This window comes from Oncorhynchus clarkii, chromosome 19 (assembly GCF_045791955.1).
Source record: "Oncorhynchus clarkii lewisi isolate Uvic-CL-2024 chromosome 19, UVic_Ocla_1.0, whole genome shotgun sequence".
In the NCBI taxonomy this organism is placed as follows: domain Eukaryota; kingdom Metazoa; phylum Chordata; class Actinopteri; order Salmoniformes; family Salmonidae; genus Oncorhynchus; species Oncorhynchus clarkii.
In genome coordinates this window covers 49,731,104-49,752,946 of record NC_092165.1, presented here as the reverse complement: position 1 = coordinate 49,752,946, position 21,843 = coordinate 49,731,104, and the positions used below count along the sequence as shown (strand labels likewise).

General features: G+C 43.5%; 1 protein-coding gene across 1 annotated transcript in view; it reads left to right on the top strand.

Moving 5' to 3' along the window:
* The window catches only part of LOC139374512 (Usher syndrome 2A (autosomal recessive, mild)), a 267,344-nt gene that overhangs the window by 118,713 nt on the left and 126,788 nt on the right, over positions 1–21,843 (top strand). The window contains exons 30-36 of the mRNA XM_071115513.1: positions 7,408–7,625; positions 7,949–8,118; positions 10,062–10,317; positions 13,754–14,082; positions 15,447–15,569; positions 16,083–16,246; positions 19,556–19,765. Of these exons, the coding sequence (XP_070971614.1) occupies positions 7,408–7,625; positions 7,949–8,118; positions 10,062–10,317; positions 13,754–14,082; positions 15,447–15,569; positions 16,083–16,246; positions 19,556–19,765 (1,470 nt within the window). The remainder of the gene's footprint in view (positions 1–7,407; positions 7,626–7,948; positions 8,119–10,061; positions 10,318–13,753; positions 14,083–15,446; positions 15,570–16,082; positions 16,247–19,555; positions 19,766–21,843) is intronic.

The following is a 21,843-nucleotide window of genomic DNA, read 5'->3' as shown; positions in this document are numbered from 1 at the left end:
TGCTGGTTACTGGCCCAACACTCTAACCACTAGGCTACCTGCTGGTTACTGGCCCAACACTCTAACCACTAGGCTACCTGCTTCCGGTAAAGAGGGAGGACACAAGGAAGACACAGACAGATAGACAAGGAAGGAGGAGAAGTCCACTATTTCCATGGTTGACATATTCCTTCTTTTTAAATGTGAAAGCAGGAGGAGAGGAGAGGGAATGAAGAAGGGTAAAGACTAGGGTTGCAAAATTCACGGAATTTTCAATAAATCCATTGGTTTACCTGAAATCCCTGTTGGAGGATTCCCACAATCAGTAGGGAATAAGCTGGAAGTCTGGAATCCTCCAACCAGGATTTCTTGAAAACCAGGACATTTATTGAATGTTTCATGAATTTTGCAACTCTAAAAGGCTCCTTAGACCAGCGTTTCCCAAACTAGGGGTCGCCTGATTTGAAAATGCGAGATATATTTTTATTTTGTTTTGTAAGCTCTGTTAGCCGCTAGATGTGGTTGTATTAAACAGCAGTTTCTTCTTTCTTCATACAAATGTGTCTCTTTCTTTTGAACGGTTTAAGCTACAAAAGACACTAAATATTATATACAAAAGTATGCTAAATGCCAAGCTTCAATTAGAGTGGTGTAAAGCTCACTGCCATTGGACTCTGGAGCAGTGGAAACACGTTTTCTGGAGTGATAAATCACACCTCACTATCTGGTAGTCCGACGGACGGATCTGAGTTTGACGGATGCCAGGAGAACGCTACCTGCCCAAATGCATAGTGCCAACTGTAAAGTTTGGTGGTGGAGGAATAATGTTCTGGGGCTGTTTTTCGCTTTTTGGGTTAGGCCAGTAAAGGGAAATCTTAACGCTACAGTTTACAATGACATTCTAGATGATTCTGTGCTTCCAACTTTGTGGCAAAAGTTTGGGGAAGGCCATTTCTTGTTTCAGCATAACAATCAAATCAAATTTATTTATGTAGCCCTTCTTACATCAGCTGATATCTCAAAGTGCTGTACAGAAACCCAGCCTACAGCCCCAAACAGCAAGCAATGCAGGTGTTGAAGCACGTTGGCTAGGAAAAATTCCCTAGAAAGGCCAAAACCTAGAGAGGAACCAGGCTATGGGGGGTGGCCAGTCCTCTTCTGGCTGTGCCGGGTGGAGATTATAACAGAACATGGCCAAGATGTTCAAATGTTCAGCATGGTCGAATAATAGGTCTGGGTGTAACGGTTTTCTTCCGTTGAAGGAGAGGAGGACCAAAATGCAGCGTGGTTAGAGTTCAACATGTTTAATATAGACGATAAACGAGAACACTACAAAATACAAAACAACAAATGTGAAAACCGAAACAGTCCTATCTCGTGCATAGACACAAAAACAGAAGACAACCACCCACAAAATACCCAAAGAGCATGGCTGCCTAAATATGGTTCCTAATCAGAGACAACGATAAACACCTGCCTCTAATTGAGAACCAATCTAGGCAACCATAGACTTACATAATTACCTAGACTAGAAAACACCCCATAAACATACAAAACCCCTAGACCAGGCAAAACACATAAATCCCCCATGTCACACCCTGACCTAACCAAAATAATACAGAAAACAAAGATAACTAAGGCCAGGGCGTGACACTGGGACAGGTAGCACGTCCGCTGAACAGGTCAGGATTTCATAGCTGCAGTCAGAACAGTTGAAACTGGGGCAGCAGCACGGCCAGGTGGACTGGGGACAGCAAGGAGTCATCATGCCAGGTAGTCCTGAGGCATGGTCCTAGGGCTCAGGTCCTCCGAGAGAGAGAAAGAAAGAGAGAATTAGAGAGAGCTTACTTAAAATCACACAGGACACCGGATAAGACAGGAGAAGTACTCCAGATATAAGAAACTGACCCTAGCCCCCCGACACATAAACTACTGCAGCATAAATACTGGAGGCTGAGACAGGAGGGGTCAGGAGACACTGTGGCCCCATCCGATGATACCCCCGGACAGGGCCAAACAGGACGGTGATAACCCCACCCACTTTGCCACAGCCCTCACACCATGAGAGGGATATCTTCAACCACCAACTTACCATCCTGAGACAAGGCCGAGTATAGCCCACAAAGATCTCCACCACGGCACAACCCAAGGGGGGGCGCCAACCCAAACAGGAAGATCACATCAGTGGCTCAACCCACTCAAGTGACGCACCCCTCCTAGGGACGGCATGAAAGAGCACCAATAAGCCAGTGACTCAGCCCCTGTAGTAGGGTTAGAGGCAGAGAATCCCAGTGGAGAGAGGGGAACCGGCCAGGCAGAGACAGCAAGGGCGGTTCGTTGCTCCAGAGCCTTTCCGTTCACCTTCACACTCCTGGGCCAGACTACACTTAAACATATGACCCAATTTTGGGGGGCTTCACCATGTTTCATTGAAATGTACAGCTGTGTGTCATCCGCATAGCAGTGAAAGTTAACATTATGTTTTCGAATGACATCCCCAATAGGTAAAATATATAGTGAAAACAATAGCGGTCCTAAAACGGAACCTTGAGGAACACCGACATTTACAGTTGATTTGTCAGAGGACAAACCATTCACAGAGACAAACTGATATCTTTCCGACAGATAAGATCTAAACCAGGCCAGAACTTGTCAATTTGGGTTTCCAATCTCTCCAAAAGAATGTGGTGATCGATGGTATCAAAAGCAGCACTAAGGTCTCCGAGCACGAGGACAGATACAGAGCCTCGGTCTGATGCCATTAAAGGTCATTTACCACCTTCACAAGTGCAGTCTCAGTGCTATGATGGGGTCTAAAACCAGACGGAAGCATTTCGTATACATTGTTTGTCTTCAGGAAGGCAGTGAGTTGCTGCGCAACAGCCTTTTCTAAAATGTTTGAGAGGAATGGAAGATTCGATATAGGCCGATAGTTTTTCATATTATCTGGGTCAAGGTTTGGTTTTTTCAAGAGAGGCTTTATTACTGCCACTTTTAGTGAGGTTGGTACACATCCGGTGGATAGAGAGCCGTTTATTATGTTCAACAGAGGAGGGCCAAGCACAGGAAGCAGCTCTTTCAGTAGTTTAGTTGGAATAGGGTCCAGTATGCAGCTTGAAGGTTTTGAGGCCCTGATTATTTTCATCATTGTGTCAAGAGATATAGTACTAAAACACTTGAGTGTCTCTCTTGATCCTAGGTCCTGGCAGAGTTGCAGACTCAGGACAACTGAGCTTTGAAGGAATACACAGATTTAAAGAGGAGTCCATAATTTGCTTTCTAATAATCATGATATTTTCCTCAAAGAAGTTCATGAATTTATTACTGCTGAAGTGAAAGCCATCCTCACTTGGGGAATGCTGCTTTTTAGTTAGCTTTGTGACAGTATCAAAAATACATTTTGGATTGTTCTTATTTTCCTCAATTAAGTTGAGAAAATTAGGATGATCAAGCAGCATTGAGGGCTCTTCGATACTGCTCGATACTGTCTTTCCAAGCTAGTTGGAAGACTTCCAGTTTGGTGTGGCGCCATTTCCGTTACAATTATCTGGAAGCTTGCTTCAGAGCTCGGTATTTTCTGTATACCAGGGAGCTAGTTTCTTATGGAAATGTTTTTATTTTTTAGGGGTGCAACTGCATCTAGGGTATTGTGCAAGGTTAAATTGAGTTCCTCAGTTAGGTGGTTAACTGATTTTTGTCCTCTGACGTCCTTGGGTAGGCAGAGGGAGTCTGGACGGGCATCAAGGAATCTTTGTGTTGTCTGTGAATTTATAGCACGACTTTTGGTGCTCTTTGGTTGGGGATGAGCAGATTATTTGTTGCAATTGCAAACGTAATAAAATGGTGGTCCGATAGTCCAGGATTCTGAGGAAAAACATTAAGATCCACAACATGTATTCCATGGGACAAAACTAGGTCCAGAGTATGACTGTGACAGTGAGTAGGTCCAGAGACATGTTGGACAAAACCCACTGAGTCGATGAAAAATTAGAATATTATCTGCTATGACTACAAGGTCCTATAGGAATTCAGGGAACTCAATGAGGAACGCTGTAATGGCCCAACAATGCCCTGTGCACAAAACCAGGTACATGCAGAAATGGTTTGTCGAGATCGGTGTGGAAGAACATGACTTGCCCTCGCAGAGCCCTGACCTCAACCCCATCGAACACCTTTGGGATGAATTGGAAGACCGACTGCGAGTCAGGCCTAATCTCCCAACATCAGTGCCCGACCTCACTAATGCTCTTGTGGCTGAATGAAGCCTCAATCCACACAATACTTATTAGAACAGAGTAGACAAGACCAAACTGGGAAAAGGTTGTTTCTACACAGAATATCATACAAAATGATTGCTTGATGATAATTCTGAACTTCCCAATACCTTTCTGGTGCATTTCAGTCACTTCAAACCATACTTCCTTGAAACAAAAGTACTGTCAGATGTATTTGTAATAGACTGTCATAGCCCATAAAAAATGTAAACATTGACCTTTGATTACATCACTTTTTTTACATGGTGGGGTTGCAAATGGACATATTTCTTTTTCAAAATGGGGTCTTGGGCCTAACAAGTTTGGTAACCACTGCCTTAGACTTAGTCAACGGACAAACTGAACCCAGAACTCCCCTAACAGACCAGACTGACAAACCAGTTTCACTTATGGTATGTTGAGAAGCTATGGGGTATAACACTTTTCAAGGGGGTGAGGCTATTCAAGGGGGATGCTAGAGTATCAAGTTTTAATGTCACGTGCACAATTACAGTGAAATGCCTTTCTTGCGTTCTCCAAACCCAACAATGCAGAGTGGACATATTAATGTAGGACAAAAAATAACATGAGTTAGAAGAAAAATACATAAGAAATAAAAATAAGAAACAGGGTCAGTACCAATATTATAATGTGCAGGGACACTGGATCAATAGAGGTAGATATGCCATACCAAGCAGTGATGCAGACAGTCAAGATGCTCTCAATGGTGCAACTGTAGAACTTTTTGATGATTTGAGGGCCCATGCCAAACCTTTTCAACCTCCTGAGGGGGAAGAGGCGCTGTTGTGCCTTCGTCACAACTGTGTGCGTGTGAGTGGACCATTTTAAGTCCTTAGTGATTTGGACAGTGAGCAGCTTGTAGCTCTCGACACTATCCACTCCATCTATGTGGATGGGGTTGTGCTTGGCGACAAGACAGGATGTTTTATCCTGAGGTGGAATGTATACAAAATCACGATAACAGCTGAAAACTCCCTCAGGAGGTAGAAGGGTCGGCATTTGACCATCAGGTATGGAGAAAGGCCTTTAGAGGAGACTCGTTGGTCTTCCGTATTTGTATCTTTATTTAGACAGTGAGGAATGTAGATGTAGAGGGCTGTAGTTGTAGAGGGGAAACCGTGAGAATGTGTCTGGGGTGGGATTCGGTCATATGTCGCTGCTGGACAACATGTGCAAAGTAGACTGCAGCTCTACTGCTGTGTCACGCTTCTGCAAACTAAGGCCTTTAGAGCCTTGTTATCGCCCCTTGTTTCATCAGCTCACCCTGTAATAAAGACAGTATGTGTACATATGTGTGTGTGCATATTGTACATCGATGTAAATGTGTGTGTGCCTGCATTCCTGTGTGTAATTCTGAAAATGACCGGAGCAGTCGTACACTAGAAGCGTGTGAAGGATTCCTTGGTGTGTGTGTGTGTGCGTGTGTGCGTGTGTGCGTGCGTGCGTGCGTGAAGGAATCCGTATCATGAGCGCTTGGCAGTGGGAAGTGTGGAAGTAGCCATTCAGTGGAAATGGCCAGTCACATACTTGAGTGATTACAATATTTCCTCAGATTCAGTGCCATCTCTCCCCAGCTCATAGTTGATATCACTGCCTATAACCTCCATTGAATAAATCCATAAATATAATTTGCTGTGTGGCCGAGCCCGAACGTTTTGCTGGCCCCTCACACTTGCTAAATGAGCTGATTTGCACATCGCTGTGTGTGCCCTCGATTCTAATCCCAGGAATAGGGCTCTCCAAATCACTGTTTGTCCTTGTGATGTCACTCTTGACGTTCCGTTGTCAAATGATAATTCCGCCACACTCTCTCTTCTCATCTCCTTGCTTCTCACCACACACACACACACACACACACACACACACACACACAGTGCACAAGGCTTTTCTTCCTTCCACATTGATGAAATAATAATCCCTCTTTTTCCTTTGTTCTTTTCCACTAAAAGGCTATAGTCACTGTAACAAGAAATTATGTTTACTGAACAAAAATTAAAATGCAAAAAGTTTATATGAGGAACTCAGTCAATTATAATGTATTCATTAGGCCCTAATCTATGGATTTCACATGACTGGGAATACAGGTATGCATCTTTTGGTCACAGATACCTTAAAAGAAATGGGCCTCACAATGGGACTCACAATGGGCCTCACAATGGGCCTCACAATGGGACTCACAATGGGCCTCACAATGGGCCTCAGGATCTTGTCATGGTATTTCTGTGCATTCAAATTGGCATCAATAAAATGCAATTTTGTTCGTTGTCCGTAGCTTTTACCTGCCCATACCATAACCCCACCGCCACCATGGGGCACTCTGTTTATAACGTTGACATCAGCAAACCACTCGTCCACATGACGCCGTACAGTACATGTTGTGAGGCCGGTTGGACGTACTGTAAAATTCTCTAAAATGATGTTGGAGGTGAATTATGGTAGAGAAATTAACATTAAATTATCTGGCAACAGCTCTGGTGGACATTCCGGCAGTCATCATGCCAATTGCACACTCCCACAAAACTTGAGACATCTGTGGCATTGTGTTGTGAGACAAAACTGCACATTTTAGAGTGACCTTATATTGTCCCCAGCACCTGTGTAATGATCATGTTGTTTAATCAGCTTCTTGATATGCCACACCTGTCAGGTAATGGATTATCTTGGCAAAGGAGAAATGCTCACTAACAGGGATGTAAACAAATTGGTGCACAGAATTTGAGAGAATTAAGCTTTTTGGAACATTTCTGGGATCATGGTACTAACACTTTACATGTTGTGTTTATATTTTTGTTCAGTGTAGTTTTGTAACACCTGTCCCAGACCTTAGTAGACAGACTGGGTTTGATGTGTAGGGTGTTGAGGAAAAAATCTAACCAATCAGGTTGGTAATCATGAGAGCGAGAGTAGGGAGTTTGGGAACCATTCTAAACCTGTGTTTATTGTTGTCTGTTTTGTCTCTCTCTCTCTCTCTCTCTCTCTCTCTCTCTCTCTCTCTCTCTCTCTCTCTCTCTCTCTCTCTCTCTCTCTCTCTCTCTCTCTCTCTCTCTCTCTCTCTCTCTCTCTCTCTCTCTCTCTCTCTCTCTCTCTCTCTCTCTCTCTCTCTCTCTCTCTCTCCCTCCCTTCCCTCTCTCCTGCCCACACTCCTTCCCTCTAGGTCCAGGTCCCGTGGACCCCCCTGTGGTGTCAGCCCTCCAGTCGCATAGTGTGTCAGTCTCCTGGGCCCCCCCAGCCCAGCCCAACGGGGGGATCACCCACTACACTCTCCACCTCACCTCCACCCTGTCCCTGTCACACAGCACTGCTACAGTACCAGGCAACACTACCAGTTACAGCCTCTATAACCTCCTGCCCTACCAACTCTACAGCCTGCAGGTGGGTGGGAGGATGGTTTGGTGTGATGGATAGGTGGATGGATGGATGGATGGATAGATAGGCAGGTAGGTGGGTGGGTGGGTGGGTGGGTGGGTGGGTGGGTGGATGGATGGATGGATGGATAGGTAGGTGGGTGGGTGGATGGTTTGGTGGGATGGATGGATGGATGGTTTGGTGGGATGTATGGATGGATGGATGGTTTGGTGGGATGGATGGATGGTTTGGTGTGATGGATGGATGGATGGATGGTTTGGTGTGATGGATGATTCAACACATTAAAGTCTATGCCTGTCTAACTGTATTGTCCTCTGTCGTGCTGTTAGGTGGAGGCCTGTACCCCGGCAGGGTGTACTCTCTCTGGGGAGTCCCAGTCCTTCCATACCCCCGCTGCCCCACCGGAGGGAGTCCCGGTCCCCCACCTCTACTCTGACACCCCCACCTCAGTAGTACTGTCCTGGGGAGCCCCGGAGAGGAGCAACGGAGAACTGGAGGGGTGAGACATCATAACAAGAGATGATGGCTTTAATAACACTCTATTCCCCATGGTGTGCTCTACTTTGGACAGCATCATGTGGCCCTCGCAAATGTGGCCATAGTAAACCATAGTAAACCATAGTGAAACATAGTAAACCATAGTGAAACATAGTAAAACATAGTAAAACATAATAAAACATAGTAAAACATAATAAAACATAATAAAACATAGTAAAACATAGTAAAACATAATAAAACATAGTAAAACATAGTAAACCATAGTGAAACATAGTAAAACATAATAAAACATAGTAAAACATAATAAAACATAATAAAACATAGTAAAACATAGTAAAACATAATAAAACATAGTAAAACATAGTAAACCATAGTGAAACATAGTAAAACATAGTAAAACATAATAAAACATAATAAAACATAGTAAAACATAGTAAAACATAATAAAACATAGTAAAACATAGTAAACCATAGTGAAACATAGTAAAACATAGTAAAACATAATAAAACATAGTAAAACATAGTAAACCATAGTAAAACATAGTAAAACATAGTAAAACATAATAAAACATAGTAAAACATAGTAAAACATAATAAAACATAGTAAAACATAGTAAAACATAATAAAACATAGTAAAACATAATAAAACATAGTAAAACATAATAAAACATAGTAAAACATAGTAAACCATAGTAAAACATAGTAAAACATAGTAAAACATAATAAAACATAGTAAAACATAGTAAAACATAGTAAAACATAATAAAACATAGTAAAACATAGTAAACCATAGTAAAACATAGTAAAACATAGTAAAACATAATAAAACATAGTAAAACATAATAAAACATAGTAAAACATAATAAAACATAGTAAAACATAATAAAACATAATAAAACATAGTAAAACATAATAAAACATAATAAAACATAGTAAAACATAGTAAAACATAATAAAACATAGTAAAACATAGTAAACCATAGTGAAACATAATAAAACATAATAAAACATAGTAAAACATAGTAAAACATAATAAAACATAGTAAAACATAATAAAACATAGTAAAACATAATAAACCATAGTGAAACATAGTAAAACATAGTAAAACATAATAAAACATAGTAAAACATAGTAAAACATAGTAAACCATAGTGAAACATAGTAAAACATAGTAAAACATAATAAAACATAGTAAAACATAGTGAAATATAGTAAAACATAGTAAAACATAATAAAACATAGTAAAACATAGTAAAACATAGTAAAACATAATAAAACATAGTAAAACATAGTAAACCATAGTAAAACATAGTAAAACATAGTAAAACATAATAAAACATAGTAAAACATAATAAAACATAGTAAAACATAATAAAACATAGTAAAACATAATAAAACATAATAAAACATAGTAAAACATAATAAAACATAATAAAACATAGTAAAACATAGTAAAACATAATAAAACATAGTAAAACATAGTAAACCATAGTGAAACATAATAAAACATAATAAAACATAGTAAAACATAGTAAAACATAATAAAACATAGTAAAACATAATAAAACATAGTAAAACATAATAAACCATAGTGAAACATAGTAAAACATAGTAAAACATAATAAAACATAGTAAAACATAATAAAACATAGTAAAACATAGTAAAACATAGTAAACCATAGTGAAACATAGTAAAACATAGTAAAACATAATAAAACATAGTGAAATATAGTAAAACATAGTAAAACATAATAAAACATAGTAAAACATAATAAAACAGAGTGAAACATAGTAAAACAGAGTGCACTATATAGGGAATATTTAAATGAACTACAACCGAAAATGTTATGAATTTCAGTTTCCATCTGTGTTCTCTTCCTGTATAGATTTGCATATTGCATTTTTTATAATAATCCTAATTCCTATCCATGTGTTTGTATAGATGGGTGGTGGAGAGGAGTGTGAGAGGCACCCAGCAGGTATCCACAGTGGTCAGACTTCCCCCATCCCCTCCTCCCCTCTCCTATCTGGACCACTCCTCAGCCCTCAGCCCCTGGACCTCCTACCAGTACCGCCTAGTGGCCAGCACACAGGCTGGATCTAACACTAGTGCCTGGGCTAACATCACCACCAGACCCTCTCGTCCTGCCGGTCTAGTCCCACCACGGGTAGATGTGCTGGGACCGGACTCACTGCAGGTTGGTGGTTGTGTGAAGGTGTGAGTGTCGTGACTTTAGTTTGGGTTTTGGTGCTGTTACTAAGCCAATAACAGACCATGTCTCAGCTAACCAGCCAATAAGATGTATCTACCTCAAGTTGTGGTAGACATTCTTTGAAACACTACAGTATATAGGCCAATGTCATATTGGTATTCATGCTTATATTGTGTGTATTCATTTTGAACAGTTCCCTCCCTGAGCTCTCTCGCTCTCATATAATGCACACACACACACTCTCAAAACGCACACACACACACTTACAAAATGGTGTTTCAGACACTAAACTCAAGGTCCCCTTCCGGAAGTAGGCAGGATCATGACCCTGTCTGTAGTGAATTCCTTCCTGTCGGCCATATTAACAAGACTCTAACTAAGTATGAATGAAGACATCTAAATTAGCACATCACGTCCCGCCCACACACACACACACACACATGCACACATACATTCATATGCACACGCCCCTGCACTAATGCTAACTGTATGAAAATGCTAATTCCTGTCATCATTTCAGACACAACCCTGTCGTCACGATGCTTTAGGGGTCAGAGGTAATTTATTTCTTAGTGTTTCTTCCTGGTTCAGCCCAATTACACGCTTCCTGTTTATGTCTGACTGGTAATGCAAAAAAACAATAGTGTTCACTGAGACCCAGGTATAACTCTCTCTCTCGCTCTGTATTAAATTGCAATTTGTTGTCAGGAAGCATGGAATGAATACGTATCAGATACCAGCACAACTGCTCTCTCCATCTACTGATCTCTCTCTCTCTTTCTTTCTTTCTTTCTTTCTTTCCTTTCTTTCTCTTTCTTGTTCCGGTCTGCCTCTCATATTGGAATCTGAGAATCCAACTGTTTTCCATTCATGATTACTATATACATCTCAGACTAAGCTTGCCTTTACCTCAATCCTACTCCCTCTGGTACTTTACTAAGGACAATACAGCTTCTTCTCAGAACATGAGTAATTCCATCCAGGGTGCTATCAGTGTTTTAAGGTGGTATAAATCCTAGCAGTGTACCTGCTGGTTGAATAGAGGGGTCTCCAGAGAGAGAGAGAGAGGCCTAGCTAGCAGGGCCTTGCTGCCTGACAAACACCATTCAGGGGGAATTCATGTCACCAAACAGGCTTTGCAGCTTAGCGGTCCTCTTTGTACCAATACACCCACAGACTCCACACACACACACACACACACACACACGCACAGGGGGTCCACACACACACACACACACACACACACACACACACAGACACACTTCTCTGTCTCTTCCTCTAGTCTTGAGAAAGTGCCAGAAACACAGACTGAAGTGCTGGTGACTTCAAACAAAGACGCCATTTACATAAACTAGTTTGAATAATTCATTTCCCCCAACCCTGACTTCTATTTGTTGTTGTTTTTTCAGACTATTGTTATTTCATTAATTTGTTAACAGCTGCGTTTACATGGCTAACGAGGTGAGAAGAGTTACACATGTAAGACGCTAAGACTGGTTCTGCTATTTGCATATTTATCAGTTTATTCAGCAGTTTATTTATTTACCAACAGACTGGTTCAATGGTCTCAGTGTGTTTTGTCTGGTTGTCTTAGCAATCACTGGGGCTTCCTGCAGTCTAGTGTTTGGTGTGTTTATTCACAGCTAGTGGTGATTTGTTACTTCTTTTTCAGCTAAGCTTTGGTTTTTTAGTTTTTTTATTCCTGTGTTTTTCTAGTTATTTAGAAATTGAAGGAAAGGGAAGTGAAGGCCATCACACACACACACACACACACACACACACACAGACACACACACACACACACACACACACACACACACACACACACACACACACACACGCCAAGCACACACACACACACACACAGACACACACAGACACACACACACACACACACAGACACACACACAGACACACACACACACACACAGACACACACAGACACACACACACACCCACGCCAAGCACACACACACACACACCCACGCCAAGCACACACACACAGACACACACACACACACACACACAGACACACACACACACCCACGCCAAGCACAGACACACACACACACACACAGACACACACACACACACACACACACCCACGCCAAGCACACACACACACACAGACACACAGACACACACACACACAGACACACACACACACACACACACACACACACACACACACACACACACACGCCAAGCACACACACACACACACACAGACACACACAGACACACACACACACACACACACAGACACACACACAGACACACACACACACACACAGACACACACAGACACACACACACACCCACGCCAAGCACACACACACACACACCCACGCCAAGCACACACACACAGACACACACACACACACACACACAGACACACACACACACCCACGCCAAGCACAGACACACACACACACACACAGACACACACACACACACACACACACCCACGCCAAGCACACAGACACACACACACACACACACACACACACACACACACACACACACACACACACACACACACACACACAGACAGACAGACAGACAGACAGACACACACAGAGACACACACACAGACACACACACACACCCACGCCAAGCACACACACACACACACACGCCAAACGCACACATGCACATACACACACACACACCCACGCCAAGCACACACACACACAGACACACACACACACACAGCCCTGAGCCCTTACTTATAGGTAGTGTGTGTGTATATGTGTGTGTGTGTGTTACAGGTCACACCTTTACCTAATTTACTCACCTAATTGCCGAAAATCAGAGCAGTTGAATTCCTCTTCCTAATCACATACTATGTCTCTACAAGCTCCGCTTTGAACTGCACAGCAATTCCACCCATTTTTTGCCTTTTTAATTCCCTGAAATGCTGACAGAATCCCATGCAGGCAGCGGTAGCCAGGCAACATGCTGTAGTTTTTGTATATAACAATTCCATTACCTCGGTTTCATTATTTTAGCATGTTGGCCTGCAAGGATGAAATCTGTTTTATATGTGTTGAAGGGAATCTGCCACTCAGGTCAATGTCACGGTGTCTTTCTCTCTTTCTGCACGGTGCAGAGCTGTACGCACACACACATGGCTGTTTGCACACACGCACACACTGTACAGTACAACATCACTTCCTGGAACTCATCCATCTAAAAGCGATCTAAAGCATATAACATTCTGAACTGCCAATCACAGGCCTCCCTCGGCCGCTTGCACCTCTGCACTGCACTCTAAGAGAGATGATGTCAGTTTTATTGCATAGCCTTCAGTGTTTCCCTGGTAAGAATTGAGAATATCCACATGACTTTGTGCGTGTCTCTGTGTATTTTTGTGTGTGTCTGTGGGTGTTTGTGTGTGCCTCCCTCCCTCTCTCCTCAGGTCATGTGGTCCCCTCCTGTCATTGCTAACGGAGTGATCGACCGCTATGAGATCCGCCTTCCCGACCCGCGCGTATCCCACGACGACCTGTCCAACCTCACCGTCACGGTAACAGACCTGGTGCCCTACACTAACTACCTGGTCACCGTCCTGGCCTGCTCCTCCGGGGGTGGCCTTATTGGGGGTTGCACAGAGAGCCTGCCCACTGCCGTGACTACACTACCCACAATCCCCCAGGATCTGGCACCACTGGCAGTGGTGGCCGTCAGTGAGTCCTTCCTGGCCGTATCCTGGCAACCTCCCGACAGGCCCAACGGACCTAACCTCAGGTAAATGTTGTATTATTACCAGGACACTCAGTTGAGGGAAACCCAGGGTTCCAGTTGTGGGGTAGAGATACACAACACAAATGAAATGCAGAAAGGTAAACCTGTGTGTAAATGTGTGTCAGGTTGTAAAGTAGATGATAGTCAGTTAGAGTTCAAGCAGCTGCTGTAGCTGAGCCCCAGTATGCTAAGATCAGACATAGCACTAGCATCCAACATCTACATTGCTTAGCATCCAACTTCTACGTAGCGATAGCATCCAACATCTACATAGCTTAGCATCCAACTTCTACGTAGCACTAGCATCCAACATCTACACAGCACTAGCATCCAACATCTGCATAGCACTAGCATCCAGCATCTACTAAACACTAGTACCCAACATCTACACAGCACTAGCATCCAATATCTACGTAGCACTTGCATCCAACATCTACGTAGCACTAGCATCCAACATCTACGTAGCACTAGCATCCAACATCTACGTAGCACTGGCATCCAGCATCTACGTAGCACTAGCATCCAACATCTACGTAGCACTGGCATACAACATCTACGTAGCACTAGCATCCAACATCTACGTAGCACTAGCATCCAACATCTACAAAGCACTAGCATCCAGCATCTACGTAGCACTAGCATCCAGCATCTACGTAGCACTAGTATTCAACATCTACATAGCACTAGCATCCACCATCTACGTAGCACTAGCATCCAACATCTACATAGCACTAGCATCCAATATCTACGTAGCACTAGCATCCAGCATCTACATAGCACTAGCATCCAGAATCTACGTAGCACTAGCATCCAGCATCTACGTAGCACTAGTATCCAACATCTACATAGCACTAGCATCCAACATCTACGTAGCACTAGCATCCAGCATCTACGTAGCACTAGCATCCAACATCCATATCAGTATTACTCTCAATAGTCTCACACACTCTCACACACACGTGAGTGTTAATTATCTAGCTCGTTATCTGTGTGTGTGAGTATTTACCACTTTAGTTCCTACTCTGTTCTCGTCACGATTAGGAGCTAAATAACAGTCTGTTTTCATGGTGAACCATTACAATTCATGAGTACTTTCCCCTGGAATAAGGCCTGCCCTTCTGATTGCAGCCCACATTAACATCACTGTAAGAGTGAATAACACTAACACCACAGGAATTAGAGAATAGAGAGGGAGAGAGAGAGACTGCAGAAGAAAGAAAGAGTGATAGAGGGATAGAGTTACAGAGAAAGAGACAGAGAGGGGTGGAAAGAGAGAGACAGAGAGATAATAGAGGGATAGAGGGAAATAGACTGTGTTTGTGTGTGTATGTGTGTGTGATTATCCGTGTGTTTGGTGTGGTCCTCAGATACGAGCTGCTCAGACGTAAAAGCCGTCAGCCGCTGGCCGCGCAGCCCCCGGCAGATCTCCATCGCTGGTTCAATGTTTACGCCGGAGACAAATTGTTTCACCAAGATAAAGGCCTTAGCAGGTGAGATTACCAAAATTAGCTTTAGAGCAAACCGCCGCCACTGTGTACAGAGCTGTTTCGCGCTCCGATGCCATCTTTTAATGCCGCTCAAAGATACATTAAGCAAATATTCAAGTAATTTAATTATTTTGTGCTAATCTCTGGCTGGCACTCGGCAGCAGCTGATTTTGTCCCTGTGCTTGCTAAAAGGCTTCTCTCTCCACTACTGACGTTTACTCTAGCTTCAAGTTAGACACTTTTAGATACATAAGCAGTTTAAGCAGTTTTCTGGACTTTCGCTGCTGTGCTGGCCTACATTGTTCATAGTGGAAATATAATCGATTGCCGTTGAAGTTCGTGTTAGCCCATGTTGCTAGTAATTGTTTTGTATTAGCCTAGATATTGCACCACTTTTGAAACAGGATGTGTTTTGGTACAGTATGTGTGTGTGAGTGCATGTGTGCGTGTCTTTGTATGTGCCTGAATGCAAGTGTGTGTTGTCTAACCTTTGCCTGGTCCATTTTGACGCTGTAGGTTCACATGGTACCAGTACCAGTTACTGGTCTATAATGACGTGGGCTACTCTACAGGACAGCTGGCTACGGGTGTTACCCTGGCAGGAGTACCCCTCCACCCGCCCTCTCTGTCTGTCCAGACCATCGACCATACATCCATACACATCAGCTGGACAGAACCCTGTAAGAAGCTATATTTTAGTGCCATATACAGTGAGGGAAAAAACTACTTGATCCCCTGCTGATTTTGTACGTTTGCCCACTGACAAGAAATGATCAGTCTATCATTTTAATGGTAGGTTTATTTGAACAGTGAGAGATAGAATAACAACAACAAAGATCCAGAAAAACGCATGGCAAAAATGTTATAAATTGATTTGCATTTTAATGAGGGAAATTAGTATTTGACCCCGTCTCAATCAGAAAGATTTCTGGCTCCCAGGTGTCTTTTATACAGGTAACGAGCTGAGATTAGGAGCACACTCTTAAAGGGAGTGCTCCTAATCTCAGTTTGTTACCTGTTGTCGTGTCTTTGGCTATGCCGGATTATGTGATATGACTTGCTATTCTATAAAATAATTTCTCCGTAATTAATATCACCTGATTGAGCTAGTCATGTAAATGTAATTAACTAGAGTTGGGCTCCACAAAATAATATTTATAGCGCTATTATCTTCCGAATAAACTCTTAAAGACCTAGTAATATTTTACATCAATAGCTGTCAATATCAATTATCGTCTTAATTCAGTCTCATCTGAAAGTTGTAAATTCTTGGTCTGCAAGAACCCTGGCTAACAATTTGAATCAGCAATACAGAATTGGGTTTAATCATTTATTTACTAAATACCTAACTAATCACACATATACATAATTAAGTCATAACTTGATTACAAATTACGTCATAAAGGAAGACGTCCCTAGCGGGCGGAACAGATATGACAGCTTGTTACACAAAGGAAAAGGGGCTGGGTTGAGTGAAAGAGCGGGAGACTGAGGAACAAAGGAAAAAAGCTGTGCTATCGTAAGTACAGTATCTTATGCATTCTAAATTCTATATTCTATATAATTCTATATTTACTCTGAGCTGCGCGTCGGTAGGTTGGTGGTAGATAGAAGGCCATGTTGCCAAACTGAGTCCTTTGTCCTTTGAAGAATGTCTCTGGTGGTCAATTGAATACGTTGTAGTAACGTCGTTGTGTTGTAGATGGGATACTCTGTCTGTTCCTTCCTAACCTGCGTTTGCCGCTGTGGTCGCTAACTCAACGGCTAGGAGGTATAACTTCAGTCGTGAATAAGAGTTCAAAGTTCATACCATTTGCAACCAAAGCTCATGCTGATGTTGGCTTCGTTCTGTAGTTATTATCTGAACCATTCTGACATCGGACCGTCGTCCTCACATCCTCGGAACAGGAAGCTATGTTGTCGTCAAGGCTTTATATAGGAAGGGAGAAAAGGGGTGTGTTTCATAGTTTACAACCTCCGTCTCTTCACGTGGGCGGGACACTGAGTGAGCAGCAATATCTTATGAAAACCCACATCTCACATTTTAGAAGCTAAAATCACATTTCATCCCATCACAAATAATTTAATATTCAAACATTTGAAGACTTTCCACTGTAGAGTTTATGTAATCTTATCATTGATGAGAGTGTCTCATATGACAACCGAATTGACATCATATTCATTAAGTACCACTGCATATGTTCAATTGTTCGGATTACCAGAATGTAGTTCATTTCCCCCACCTACTGATGTTCCCAGAATCTCTATGTTAACCAAGGTTTTTTTAAATGTAACCTCAGTAGGGTAGAGAGAGGAAAAAGGGGGAAAGAGATATTTATGACTTTCATAAACCTACCCCCAGGCCAACGTCATGACACTGTATCATTCAATCAGATTCCAAACTCTCCACCATGGCCAAGACCAAAGAGCTCTCCAAGTATGTCAGGGACAAGATTGTAGACCTACACAAGGCTGGAATGGGCTACAAGACCATCGCCAAGCAGCTTGGTGAGAAGGTGACAACAGTTGGTTGTCAAATGGAAGAAACACAAAAGAACTGTCAATCTCCCTTGGCCTGGGGCTCCATGCAAAATCTCACCTCGTGGAATTGCAATGATCATGATAACGGTGAGGAATCAGCCCAGAACTACACGGGAGGATCTTGTCAATGATCTCAAGGCAGCTGGGACCATAGTCACCAAGAAAACAATTGGTAACACACTATGCCGTGAAGGACTGAAATCCTGCAGTGCCCGCAAGGTCCACCTGCTCAAGAAAGCCCATATACATGCCCGTCTGAAGTTTGGCAATGAACATCTGAATGATTCAGAGGACAACTGGGTGAAAGTGTTGTGGTCAGATGAGACCAAAATGGAGCTATTTGGCATCAACTCAACTCGCCGTGTTTGGAGGAGGAGGAATGCTGCCTATGACCCCAAGAACACCATCCCCACCGTCAAACATGGAGGTGGAAACATTATGCTTTGGGGGTGTTTTTCTGCTAAGGGGACAGGACAACTTCACCGCATCAAAGGGACGATGGATGGGCCCATGTACCGTCAAATCTTGGGTGAGAACCTCCTTCCCTCATCCAGGGCATTGAAAATGGGTCGTGGATGGGTATTCCAGCATGACAATGACCCAAAACACACGGCCAAGGCAACAAAGGCGTGGCTCAAGAAGAAGCACATTAAGGTCCTGGAGTGGCCTAGCCAGTCTCCAGATCGTAATCCCATAGAAAATCTGTGGAGGGAGCTGAAGGTTCGAGTTACCAAACGTCAGCCTCGAAACCTTAATGACTTGGAGAAGATCTGAAAAGAGGAGTGGGACAAAATCCCTCCTGAGATGTGTGCAAACCTGGTGGCCAACTACAAGAAACGTCTGACCTCTGTGATTGCCAAGGGTTTTGCCACCAAGTACTAAGTCACTAAATTTGCAGAGAGGTCAAATACTTATTTCCCTCATTTAAATGCAAATCAATTTATAACATTTTTGACATGCGTTTTTCTGGATTTTTTTGTTGTTATTCTGTCTCTCACTGTTCAAATTAACTTACCATTAAAATGATAGACTGATCATTTCTTTGTCAGCAGGCAAACATACAAATTCAGCAGGGGATCAAATATTTTTTCCCTCATTGTATAATACTGTCATGACAGTCTGAACTGTTATTCACATAAACAGGACCTTATTCAGTAGGATAGGACGAGACTACTATGCTGTTCTAGGAACCTTTTCCATATTGTCATGTTACATTTTATATTTTAGTAATTTAGCAGATGCTCTTACCCAGAGCAATTTACAGGAGCAATTAGGATTAAGTGCCTTACTCAATTGCACATCTACATATTTATCACCTAGTCGGCTTAGGGATTCGTACAAGCAACCTTACGGTTACTGGCCCAACGCTCTTAAATGCTAGGCTACCAGATGCCAAATGTTGATTATGACAATGAGTTCTCCGTCAACTGTCTCTCTCCACCCCTCAGCTCTACAGGATCTCCAGGGTGAGGTGGAACTCTACACCCTCAGGGTCGAATCCTCTCACCTCAGACGAACTCTGACCTTCCCACCCGGGGTCGATTGGACTGTGATAGGTGACCTGCAGCCCAACACGCGCTACAGGGTTTCCCTGCAGGTGTCCAATGGGGCTTACAACACTTCTAATACAGAGGTCAACTGTACTACTGAAGATGGAGGTGAGAAGGGTGTGTGTGCGTGCTGTCGATGGGTGGTGTTGTGAAATGTGTTGGAGTGTATTTTGAAATAGCAGGTCCCAGATCAAAAGAAGGTCCCAGTGATTCTAATAACACACCAACCCTATTAGCTCTGACCAGCACCCCCCCCACACACACACACACACACACTCACCTAGAGCAGGGTTCCCCAAACTCACCTAGAGCAGGGTTCCCCAAACTCACCTAGAGTAGGGTTCCCCAAACTCACCTAGCGCAGGGTTCCCCAAACTCACCTAGAGCAGGGTTCCCCAAACTCACCTAGCGCAGGGTTCCCAAACTCACCTAGAGCAGGGTTCCCCAAACTCACCTAGAGCAGGGTTCCCCAAACTCACCTAGCGCAGGGTTCCCCGAACTCACCTAGCGCAGGGTGGGGTGGGAGGAGGCAGGGTGCTGGTCAGTGCTAATAGGGTTGGTGTGGTATTGGCATCAATCCTCCAGCCCCTAACCTGCAGAAATGGAGTCAACACCGGAGCCATGGAAACCGAGACCAAGACCAGGCCCCTGGAATCCTACATCCAGACCAATACCAAGACCAGAACCCTTAGGAACCACATCTAGACCAAGACTCCACCCCTTAGGAACCACATCTAGTTCAAGACTAGAAACCTCAAGAACCACATCCATGACAACAACATATCCTTTAGTTACCACATCCAGAACCAGACCAGAACTTTCAAAAACCCCTTCTATGCCAAGACTCAACCCAGAAGGAACCAAAACTACACCAAGACCCAGTTTATCGCCAACTACATCTACACCAAGACCGAACCCCTCTAGAACCACAACAACACACCAGGACTTAACCCCTCTAGAACCACAACAACACACCAGGACTTAACCCCTCTAGAACCACAACAACACACCAGGACTTAACCCCTCTAGAACCACAACACCAACACCAAGACCTAACCCCTCTAGAACCACAACAACACCACCATGACTTAACCCCTCTAGAACCATAACAACATCACCATGACTTAACCCCTCTAGAACCACAACACCACCACCACCACGACTTCACCCCTCTAGAACCATAACAACACCACCATGACTTAACCCCTCTAGAACTACAACAACACCACCATGACAAAACCCCTCTAGAACCACACCAACACCATCACGACTTAACCCCTCTAGAACCACAACACCACCACCATGACTTATCCCCTCTAGAACCACAACAACAACACTACGACTTAACCTCTCTAGAACCACAACACCACCACACCAAGACCTAACCCCCCTAGGACCACAACAGCACCACCACGACTTAATCCGTCTAGGACCATACACCACCACCACCACAACTTAACCCCTCTAGAACCACACCCAGACCAAGACCTAACCCCTCTAGAACCACTTCAACACCACCACCACCACCACGACTTAACTCCTCTAGAACCACACCCAGACCAAGACCTAACCCCTCTAGAACCACAACAACACCACCACCACCACGACTTAACCCCTCTACAACCACACCCAGACCAAGACCTAACTCCTCTAGAACCACAACACCACCACCATGACTTAACCCCTCTAGAACCACACCCAGACCAACAACTAACCCCTCTAGAACAACAACACCACCACCACAACTTAACCCCTCTAGAACCACACCCAGACCAAGACCTAACCCCTCTAGAACCACTTCAACACCACCACCACCACGACTTAACTCCTCTAGAACCACACCCAGACCAAGACCTAACCCCTCTAGAACAACAACACCACCACCACAACTTAACCCCTCTAGAACCACACCCAGACCAAGACCTAACCCCTCTTGAACCACTTCAACACCACCACCACCACGACTTAACTCCTCTAGAACCACACCCAGACCAAGACCTAACCCCTCTGGAACAACAACAACATCACCAGAGTTTGGGTGGCTGCATTCTTTGAAAATCACTCCTGAGGGTGAAAAGGCGTTGTCGTGCCCTCGTCATGACTGTGTTGGTATGTTTGGACCATGATAGGTCCTTAGTGTTGTTGACACTGAGGAACTTAAAACTCTCAACACGCTCCACTACAGC